General features: G+C 45.0%; 1 protein-coding gene across 1 annotated transcript in view; it reads right to left on the bottom strand.

Moving 5' to 3' along the window:
- Positions 1-11,780, bottom strand: part of ace2 (angiotensin I converting enzyme 2) — a 51,286-nt gene that overhangs the window by 2,435 nt on the left and 37,071 nt on the right. The window contains exons 13-17 of the mRNA XM_055644763.1: positions 10,287-10,465; positions 9,469-9,527; positions 6,090-6,190; positions 2,229-2,345; positions 907-1,101 (exon numbers count right to left, since the gene is read on the bottom strand). Coding sequence (XP_055500738.1) covers positions 907-1,101; positions 2,229-2,345; positions 6,090-6,190; positions 9,469-9,527; positions 10,287-10,465 — 651 coding nt within the window. The remainder of the gene's footprint in view (positions 1-906; positions 1,102-2,228; positions 2,346-6,089; positions 6,191-9,468; positions 9,528-10,286; positions 10,466-11,780) is intronic.

Here is an 11,780-nt window from a genome sequence, read left to right as displayed (position 1 = left end):
ATGTAAACTGCCCAAGCAAAATATGAAGTGCTGTTCCTCCAGTTTGCTTTTGGCAATGGAAGAGGCCCAGGACAGAAAGGTCAGTATGGAAATGGGAAGGGAAGTTAAAGTGAGATCATGCAGGCCAAGGAGGACTTAGTTAAAGTGTTCAGCAAAACAATCGCCCAGGCGATTGCTACGTCTCGCCAATATATGGGAGTCTACACCTGGAACAGCAGATACAGTAGATGAGGTTGGAGGAGGTACAAGTGAACCTCTGCCTCACCTGAAAGAACTGTCAGGGTCCCTGGGCAGAGGAAGTATCGGGAAGGGGTGGTCTGGGTTAGAAGGAATGTGTTAAGTGGGGAGTTGCGAAGGGAATGGACTCTGTGGAAAGCAGAAAGTGGTGGAGATAGGAAGACGTAACTGGTGGTGGGATCCCATTGGCGGTGGCGAAAATGTCAGAGGATCATGTGCTGTATGCAACGGCTGATGAGATGAAAGGTGAGGACTGGGGGGACTCTGTCCCTATTGCAACTGGGAGGAGGGGGAGCAAGAGTGGAACTGCGGGGTACCGAGGAGGCAAGTGCAAGGGCCTTATCTATAAAAGAATGATGACATCTCGGATGTCCTGGTATGGAACACCTTGGTCGTGGATTCAGTGTAGACGGAAAATCAGTAGTAAATTGGGAATAGGGGATAGAGTCTTCGCAGGAGGCAGGGTAGAAAGCAGTGTAGTCTAGATAGCTGAGGGAGTCAGTAGGTTTATAATAAACGTCAGACGATAATCTATCTCCTGTGATGGAGACGGTGAGATCAAGAAAGGGGATAAAGCTGTTGGAGATGGTCCAAGTGAATTTGTGTGCAGGAAGGAAATTGGTAGAGTTAATGAAGTCCAATGAAGGATATCTATTTCCATGTACTCACTGTTTTCGAGCTCTGTATCCAGTAACGATCAAGATAATGAGTCCAATGCAAACCAGGCTGATGATAACTCCAAACACGATCAGCCAGACAGTCACAGGGGCCTCAGTCTGTGGAGGGTAAGTGGGTGGAATACCAACAAACTCTAGTGTGTCATCACTTAATAAGAACGCTTTGTTGAATCGATTTCTGTTACTCCTGTGATGGAAAAGTAATTTGTAGAGTCACTCTCAGTCATTTTAGGCAACATGTAATACATTTCTAATTTAAAATATGGATAATGATTAGCAAGAGGAAGTTTCTTCGGTGTGAGGATCTGGCACAGAAAAGGCATCAACTGACATCCCTTTGACAACTTTGCTCACAATGACAGTGTGGAGGAACTCAGCAGGTTAGGTAGCATCTGTGGAGGGAAATTGACAGATGACGTTTTGGGTCAGCACCCCTCTTCAGTGATGGAGTACGGGGGAGATAGCTGGTAGAAAGAGCTAAGGGAAAGGGTTGGGGAAGAGCTGCCAAGTGCATCAGGTAAGGAGGGGTTGGAAGGCAGATGAATTAGGTTGGGGGGCAGAAGGGTGGAGATAGTAACCAAGACAGGAGGTGATAATTGGAGAAGACAAGAGTGTGCACCTGGTCTGATAGGGAAGGAAGGTGGGGAGTGAAATGTAGAACCAGAGGAAAGGATGGGTGAGGGAGTGAAGAGAAAGAATGGGGTGGGAGGGGGGAGGGGGAGTGGAAGATGAGCGGATGGAAGAGATGGAGGAGGGAGAAGGAACTGGAGGTAGTGGACAGAAAGGTGTGAGTTGCGGGGAAGCTGGGTAGAAGAAAAGGGGGGGGGGTTACCTGAAATTGGAGAATTCAACATTTAGGTAGTTTAATATCAGTCTGAAATGAGCCCGCACAATCTTCTCATGCAAAATATTAAAGTCCTCACAGCAAATTCCTCAATCACTTGTTTTCAATGGTTTATTTGACATAGCAAAATGAAAGTGATGGTGTGGGTATCAAACGTTTGAACAAGCACATCCTCCTTAGTGCACAAGATGAACATAATTCTGATCTTTCTCCCATTTTCTGCCTCTTTGGCCTGTGTGTTGCCTGATGAATGGGAAAGGCAGCAGGCCACGGCTGTGGTCAGAGAGTGGGGAGAGGGTGCCAGCTGCTGGGTTTATGCTTAGTTGGAACTTTGCAAGTAAGGATAAGCTGCTATCAAGCCACCCTCCCACACTGCTATCCTTGCTTGCAGGACTGGCCAGTTATTTTGCAGAGCGTGCCGTCAATGTTTAAATATCTGTTTCAGAGTTACTGTTTACTGCAGAAGGTACCTGATAGCTTGCTCCACCTCAGTCTTTGGAATCATTTCTGTGATGTTCACTGGGTTCAGAACACGGAAAAAAAATGAGATCCTTTTTGTTTCTTCGAATATCTGAACATTTTCTGCCCTGTGTTAAAATAAAGGAAAGGTAAATTAATCAGAGGAAGCTCCAATCCAGATAGGTCTTGGATCAAATTAGTAGCATTTCTCTGCATATTCTCAATAATACCCATTTATTTACACTAGGTGGCGTCAGCAGTGGCTGCCTCGCCAACAGTCTGTCTGACCCTTTCTTCTTTGTTGTTTTTTTAGTATGTGGTAAATGTATGTTTTTAGTGTTCTTTAGCGTGTTTGACATAGGGGGCGGGTGGGGGTTGGGGGAAACTTTTTCTAATCTCATACCTCGACGGAGATGCGATTATTTTACGTATCATGCTGGAGACTGACTTTGAGAGCTCCACTTCGGGAGCCTGCAGGAGTTTAACATCGCAGAGCTTGCGATCGCTTTTCCAGGGATCGACCTCTTAGCTCTACCACATGTGCCTGTGGACGTTAACATCGGGGAGCTTGCAGTCTCTGGTCACCCCGACACGGGAGATTCGATCACCCCGACGGTTGGCTCGACAGCCCCAACCGCGGGAGAAAAATGAAGGGAAGAAGATTAGACTTTAGTGTGAGGAATGTGGGGAATCCGCTGTGGTGGATGTTTTTTTAAATTTATTTATTAGAAGTACAATAAACATAGAAACATAGAAATTAGGTGCAGGAGTAGGCCATTTGGCCCTTCGAGCCTGCACCGCCATTCAATATGATCATGGCTGTTCATCCAACTCAGTATCCCGTACCTGCCTTCTCTCCATACCCCCTGATCCCCTTAGCCACAAGGGCCACATCTAACTCCCTCTTAAATATAGCCAATGAACTGGCCTCAACTCCCCTCTGTGGCAGAGAGTTCCAGAGATTCACCACTCTCTGTGTGAAAAAAGTGCTTCTCATCTCGGTTTTAAAGGATTTCCCCTTTATCCTTAAGTCACAGTAGTACAAGCGACACATATCTTATTACATTTGTTGTACCCCTTCATTTTTTGAGCTTTGAGAAAGATAGAAATAAAGGAAGTAAAGAAAGTGAGAAAGAGTCGTGATAGTGCGAGAAAGTGTTGGGAAAAAAAAGCCCATTAGAGAAAGAGTTAGAGAAGAAAGTTAAGAAATAGACCCTAGAAAAGAAAGAAAGAAAGAGAAACACTTGCTCTATTATAAAAAAACACGCAAAAAAGGATATACCAACTTCATATTTGTGGTGGATGTTTATGTTAATTTTTATGTAGTTGTGTGTCTTGTTGCTTTTTTTAAGTATGGCTCTATGGTAATTCGCATATGCCTTAATTGGTACACGTGATAATAAAAGACCTTTGAAACCTTTGGATTATATACAAACAGGAGGCAGGAACATTGTGCAATTATCCATTAATCTGCTCTGATCAAAAGCAGGGTTCAAATCGGGGTATTGCTCATTTTGTAATCCACCCAGCATGGAGTCTGAAGGTGTATGTTCATGCAGCTTTGTGGAGGCTTGAACATAAATCCTTGCCTGAAGTATCATTGTTAAACCCTCAGATGAGAGGTGGAAGTGTTGCAAATTCCTCAAACATCTGGGACTTTGTGAAGAGGCTACGGCAATGGCAACCTGTCAAAGCACACACTCAAAGACTGACACCAGGCATACTACAGAGGAGTCTCCATGTCCTGGGAATGTGTGAGCTTGTGTGTGGGACTGCGGGCACGGACGGAGGACACATATGCCAATTTACCAGAACGGGACCATACATGAGCACTGCTGACCTACCCACTGTATCACGTGACAATAATAAACTAACTATGCATTGCCATCTTGCATTAGAACTGCTCCAAACCCCCTCAACAGAGGTATCTATCTATTAGCTGATAATTAAGCCTAGCCTTCCTGGCCCTTTTTGCTCTCTCAAGGAAATTCTGGTCCTGACATTTGCCATTATCCAACATCTCCATAACACCTTGTCCTCGGCCACTGCTGGTGTGCTTGCTTCCAGAGTTGGTTGGATACTGGTGGCATCTGATTCAAGTCTTTTCAGTTCACATCAATCCCTACCCATTAGGTGCCTCTCTCCTCGCAGTGGAGTTTACCCAGTGCATGATTGCAATGACTTTGGACATTGCACCATTCTGCTCCATCTCCTGAACTTTCGATTCAATTTTTCTTTGTCATTTTCACTCAAGGCATCCAAGCGCTTCAGCAAAACATTCTGAGCACATTTGGATTAGGTCTGTTTTGCTTCTTTTTGGAAGATGCTTTTAATTACTTTCAACGCTCAGGGTTGTTTCTTCCATCTGGTGGACCACTGGGATGAGCCACAGTTCACATGGCCTCTCCACCCTGTGATGGACCCTTCTGTTTCTGGACATAGAGCTGGATGGTGGAGGAACTTCACTCCTCTGGAACCTACTACATACAACGAATAGCACAGTGCTCACAAACTCCCACCACCACGCACAGTCCGGCTATTTAGATTTTGCTCCTTTCACTCTTCCTTTGTAATTTCATCTCATATTTTCATTTGTTCTCCCATGGAATTTACAGTTTGATTCAAGTGCAGTTTTGCTTTCTGTGTGACCTTATGTTGTTATCCACAGTCTTTGCAGTCTATCCAGAGTTTTTTCACTTTTTTATTTATTTTGTGTAACTGTGTTAACCCTGCAATCTTTCCCAGGGCTGGTCAGCATCTTCATCCATCCATGCATCAACAGCCAGAGTGATTGTGATTCTTTCTCCCCAATCTAAGCTTTCTATGTGTTTAGGTAAATGACTTCTTCATGAGTTGGACCGTTCATCCATTTGCCTGGATTTACAGCCTGCTTTTCTGAGTCCGGAAGGGGGATTGCCAGTTGGTTTCACCAAATCCATTGATCCACTGATTTGATTTCAGCCCACTGGAGCAGCGAGGCAACAGTACTAACTCTATGTTAAATGCCACTATGTGCCTGTAACTATGTAGCTCCATAATCATCCTTGTAGCAGCTTCAAATTCCTGGGCTTTAGCATCTTGGATGACCAGTCCCATGCTCAGATGTAATCATGAAGAAGGAACACCAGCGCATCTCCGTTCTTAGAAATCTTAAGTGATTTCGCATGAGTCTGAATACTCTCACCAACTTCCACAGATGAACCGTGGAAAGTATCTTGACTGGCTACATCGTGGTTTGGCAACTCCAATGCGCAGGAACGCAAGAGTTTGCAGGGAGTAGTGGACGCAGCCTGGTCCATTTTGGGTATAGTCCTCACCACCATCGAAAGCACCTACATGAGATGCTTCCTGAACAAGGCGACATCAGTCATCAAGGATTCCCACCATCCCCTCTTCATTTTGCTACCATCGGCAGGAGGTAACGAAGCCTGAAGTCCCACGCCACCAGGTTCAGGAACAGTTACTTTCCTACAATCGAGTTTTTTAACTGACCTGCACAACCCTAATCTTACCTGAGCAAGAGAATGCTACAGACTACCTGTTACATGACCATAACTTGTTTTTTAATTGTGTATTTTTGCACTGATACCTTGTATTTTGCAGTCCTTTCCTTTTCAATATCTTCTTGAATTGATGTATGTGGCTGTGTGCCTGTGATGCTGCTACAAGCAGATTTTCATTGTCCCTTGACTTCACCATACTGGTGCATATGACATTAATCTTGACTTGATTAGTAGAACAGTTGGACTTGTGCTGCATTGTTTATGCCAGCACCATAGGCATTCATATGGATTATCTGGTTTAAAATGTACACTGTAGCGAATTCTACAGTTTAATTAAGGGTGATATAAAGAAACAGAAAAGTAACTTACACAAAGTTGACTTGCTGAGCTTTAAATTCTTTCCAGTATTTTCTCATTGAAAATGCCACTGTTGATTGGAAAAAATATTTTTCACTTGCGTCCCATGTGTACTGAAATCAAATTACATTGCATTGTTAGCATTCTCCTCTCACCCTTGCAATGATATAGTGGAGCAAGCAAAAAATTAATGTCGGAACTAAACATATCAATCATAGCACTATATTTATAAAGAACTAATAAATGATTTTTACTGAAAAGCGATTTTAAAGTGCTTTAGCATGAGTCTGAATACTCTAACAAATCTCTACAGATGAGCCAATATCCTGACAGCAACTCCAATGCGCAGGAATGGGAGTTTTGGCTCTTCTGGTCACCCCATTACAGGACAAATGTGGAGGCTTCAGACAGATACTAGATTTACTAGGATTTGCCTGGATTGGATGGTATTAGCTATAAGGAGGGGTTGGACAAATTTGGATTGCTTTCCCTGGATCATCCGAGGCTGAGGGGTGACCTTGTCGTGGTGGAGAAGCTTGTGTGGTCCTGAGATCCTGATAGCGATGCCGTCTAGAGCTATGCTCCTAGTAGGACCACCCATGGCGATAAGGTCGAGGTGGAGGTCCCTGACAAAGAGCAATCCAACCAAGACCTTAACGGTGGAACAGACGGAGGATGATGGCTGACTTTAGTGGAGCATCACAACGGCTGGGAAGGCGGATGAAGGCTGCAGCAGAAAAGGGTCCCCAATCGTTATGCCACTGGATCCTGACCCAGATCTGTCAAGAACTGTGTAGTGGTTGTCTGTGCACCCATTTCCCCACATTAAACAAAGTCACACACAGGGATTGTCCCAAAAGAGGACAGTCATACTCGTTTCAAGTGACCGCCGACGATGATAACATTATGAGAGGCACAGATAAGGTAGATGTAGATGGTTAGGGTGGAAATGCAAATATCAGTCACAAACATAGAAACATAGAAAATAGGTGCGGGAGAAGGCCATTCGGCCCTTCGAGCCAGCACCGCCATTCATTGTGATCATGGCTGATCGTCCCCATATCAATAACCCGTACCTGCCTTCTCCCCATATCCCTTGACTCCACCAGCCCCTAGAGCTCTATCTAACTCTCTCTTAAATCCATCCAGTGATTTGGCCTCCACTGCCCTCTGTGGCAGAGAATTTCACAAATTCACAACTCTCTGGGTGAAAAAGTTTTTTCTCACCTCAGTCCTAAATGGCCTCCCCTTTATTCTAAGACTGTGGCCCCTGGTACCTTCAGGTAGAAGATACAGGAGCCTGAAGACTGCAACGACCAGGAATAGCTACTTCCCCACAGCCATCAGGCTATTAAACTTGGCTCGGACAAAACTCTGAACATTAATAGCCCATTATCTGTTATTTGCACTTCATCAGTTTATTTATTCATGTGTGTATATATTTATATAATGGTACGTGGACACACTGATCTGTTTTGTAGTCAATGCCTACTAAGTTCTGTTGTGCTGAATCAAAGCACGAATTTCATTGTCCTATCAGGGACACATGACAATAAACTCTCTTGAATCTTGAATCTTGAATCTTGATATACTCTCAAACAGGACCAAAGATGCTCCACATAGTCAGTACTGCCACCTGGTGTGTGAGACATTAAAGCAAGGCACAAAAACCTGGAGTAATTCAGTGGGTCAGGCAACATCTCTGGAGAAAAGGAATAGATGATGTTTTGGGTCGAGACCCTTCTTCAGACGGAGAGTCAGGAGAAAGGGGAAACAAGAGATACAGAAGGTACACAGGACAAATGAATGAAAGATATGCAAAAAATAATAATGATCAAGGAAATTGTAGAGCACACAATTCCCCTGACTCTCAGTCTGATGAAGGGTCTCGACCCACACAAGAGTTAACCCTTGACAAAATGCAGGGAAGTATTGCCAGAGCATGAAGGAAAGTGTTCAAAGATGCAGGGAGCAGACAAGTAAACAGATTACTGAGAGAGCTGGAAAATTAAAGAATTGCATATGTTGGAAATGTGCAAAAAAAACAGAGTATGGTGGAAATGCTTAGAACATGGTGTCGCCAAAATTATTTGCCGCATACAATACAATACAATACAATACAATTTATTTGTTGTCATTTGAACCTCATTGAGGTTCATTGAGGTTCAAACGAAATTTGGTTTCTGCAGTCATACACACAAGAAAAAGAACCAAAACACAACACAATTTACACAAACATCCATCACAGCGCTTCACCTCCTCGCTGTGATGGAAGGCAAAGTCGTATCTCTCCCCTGCACTCCTCATTCTCCTCCCGATGTCAGAGTCAAAGCCCCTGGCGGGCGATGGTAAATAAGTCCTGCGGCAATTAAAGCCGCGCCGGGCGATGCAAGGCCACGCTCCGGGTCTTGGTATTGGAGCCCCGGCGGGCGCTAACAAGTCCCGCGGCCATTTAAAGCCGCGCCGGGCGATGATGTAAGGCCCCGCCCCAGGTAATTTTCAACCCCGCAACTCGGGCGGGAGAAGTCGCCATTGCGGAAGCCCTGAAAAGCGGTCTCCCAGCAGGGACCCGCGGGCTCCCGGTGTCACCGTCCACCAGACCTGCGGCTGGAGCCTCCGAATCTCCGGGGTTGGGTCGCAACAGCTCGTCACCACAGCTCCTCCTGCTCCGAACTTGGCCAGCTGGTAAGTAGGTCCGCAGGCTCCACGACTGGAGCCCAAGGTCGTTCCGGTTGGAGGCCGCTTCACGGTACTAGGCCCACAACGACAATGGAGACCCGACAGAGAAAAGGTCGGGTTCTCCTTACAGGGAAAAGATTTTAAAAGTTTCCCCGCCCCCCCACACGCATACCCAGTTAAAAAATAAAAATAAAAAGTACATTCAGACGAGACAAAAAATTAAAAACGAAGAAAAAAAAGACACGGACTGCAGAGGCCGCTGCGACGTGAGTTGCGCCGCCCACCCAGGATTGCGTTTCAGTAAGCGTGACAATCATAAACCAATATGACCAATGGGGTCTGATAGAGGATCATTGACCTGTAACGCTGGCTCTGTTCCTCCCTCCACAGATGCTGCCTGTCCCAGCATTCTCTCCTTTTATTTATTGTAGCATGGGTATTGAATTAGGTTTGCAAAATGTTATTTTCTCATTTTGATCGGCAAATTATTGTTTGTTACTTTTGTAAGCTGAATTGCTGGCGCAGTATCTCCCCACACATCCAAACCTTGCCATTTACCATTCCCTCACTAAATCATTTTAATTAACCAGCCTGCAGCTCAAGTTTTCACACAGAACCGAACCCTGGAGAGCCAATGGCATCATTAATATTTGGAACACGGTTTGCTGATGCATGGTACAATTTTTGGAACTGTTCAGAAAATCAATCTTACGGCATTTTCTCCAAGGGCTGCCACCAGACTGATCCGCACTTTAATGGAATCTTTTATATCTGAAAAAGGAGGGCAGAAATTGTCTGACAATCTAATTTGGAAAAGAACTGAAAATATAAAGTCTGAAACCCGTATTTTGTTGTAAACATTCGCTATATTTACATTTAGAGAGAGCTGAGTTCTCCTTCTAAAGCTGTCTCCACTTCATTAACCAGGCTTCATCTCACATTCATAGAAATCTCCACTAATTGTGACTTCCCATTGCTCCGTCAAATTCCCTTGATCCTGTCACTACAAATTGCCCTCCCAATTTCTTTACCTCTCCCAATCTTGCAACATCAAACTTGCCCCTTTAAACCTGTTGTCAAGATGCTGCCGTTATTGGCATAGACAAAAAGAGTCGTGGAGTCATACAACATAGAAACAGGCCACCATTTCCATGAAGAACATTATACTTAATGTCGACTTTCTAACCCCCAACCTCTCTAATATCTGCTTGGCCATGAGCTCCCCCATCCCATCAACCATCATTTGCTTCCCAGAATGATCCTTGTTTCCTCTGGAGCCCTTCATTCCATAGCCTCCAGATTCACAAACCCCCAATCTCCAACCATAGCCCCTCTTTGACACTCTTCCTAACACCCAACATTGAACAGCAATTTCTAATAGGTTCTGGGGGTCCTGCACTTGTACCCCCAACCCCGCTCCCCAACACCCACTGCTTGCACAAGCCCTGTCAAGTCAGAAAAGAGAACTGTAGAGATAACAGCCACACACAATATTGTGTTGAGACTTGTATTACTAACCACTTCACTTACATGGGCTCCATTGGGTGTCCCAACCAACCTCTCTTCCATTCTTCATATTATCTTCCTTCAGCCAGGTGTATAAGGGGCTGAAATATTCCAGCAGAGCTGTAGAGTTCATTCTGGTCTCTCCAGTTATTTCCCAAAGAGCTTCTGTCCATGGTTTAGACTTGCCTAGTTTGAGCATGTTACTGCAATAGACAATAATAGCAATCAGGTCTTTAATTGAGTGAATTTTATAATTTTATATTATTTCAAGTAACAGTTGAGTATAGGAGAGAGGCCGGAGATTTTAAACAAGAGCCAAAGACTTGAAGCTAAGAGGTTCTGGGAAAGAATTCCAGAGTTTGGGATCTGGCCCTGCGAAGATGCTGCCACTCACTGTGGGATGAAGGAGCTGTGGGATATCTAACAGATTCGCTGAAAGAAGATATAGCATTGTGCCACCCAGAAGATGCCACTGGGAAACCATGACAATTTGAAAATGAAGGAAAATAAATTCATGGGTTTTGATACAGAGATGATTTAATATCGAATGGTTTAAGACTCTGGGGAGTTGGACAGGATGGATACTGTGAAGAGTGTGGGGAGTCTGGAACTGTCTCGGCATAGGGAATCATCCATGTGTCCAGGAGGAGGAGGAATTATTCCTGACAGCTGGCTGGGAATAATTTGAATCCTCATCCAGACGCATGGGAAAAGCTAAACTATTCAACACAATCAGGGCTGAGGTGGGACGTTTTCTGGTCCACAAGAGTTGCGATGACCTGTCAGAAAGTTGCCAAGGCCATTGAATGGGATGGTATGCCCTCCTCCTCTCCAATGTTCTTAAATATGAGCAATGTTGATCAGGTAGCAGAGGAGTGACTAGGATCCATGTTCCCCCACTGATGCCATGGCTGAGGGAGAATCCCACACCGCCACATGTTGGACAAGATAGAAATGGGTGGACTGCCTGAGTGAAGGGTGGTGGGAGGAAGACCAGCCAGGAGAGCATTGGAGTGGATGGAGGTAGGTGTGGATAATGACTTCAGATGCAGGGAACCTGTGATGGCAATGCACACAGAAGATGGGACAGTGAAGGTGACAGTCTCAGTGGGATTCAGGGGACAAAGCTCAGCTTTGGCTCATGTGAGATATCAAGTTTGCAAATTGAATGCATTGTGGATGGTTACAGCTCAGAAAGCCTTTTGACCCATTGAGTGCATAAGAGCAATTTTACTGGTTCCACTCCTCCATCTTCTCCCAGTCTCTCCATCTCACCTCATTCTCTGCCTGTAGATTCCTCCCTTTCAGGCACCTACCCAGCACCGTTCCGAACGCTGCCATTGAACCTGCCTCTGCTGCTGCCCCAGCTCTCCATTCCACACCTCATCACTCCCTTCCTCATCTCGACCCCTCCAGCAATGGGACTACATACTCTCTCCCTATCCCTATCCCTATTTCCTTCATACTTCTATGTGTTTGGAGGCCACCCCTTAGATACAGGGACTTTGTGTGAACCAT

The sequence above is a fragment of the Leucoraja erinacea genome, chromosome 13, assembly GCF_028641065.1.
Source record: "Leucoraja erinacea ecotype New England chromosome 13, Leri_hhj_1, whole genome shotgun sequence".
Classification (NCBI taxonomy): Eukaryota; Metazoa; Chordata; class Chondrichthyes; order Rajiformes; family Rajidae; genus Leucoraja; species Leucoraja erinaceus.
This window is presented reverse-complemented; position numbering and strand designations above follow the sequence as displayed.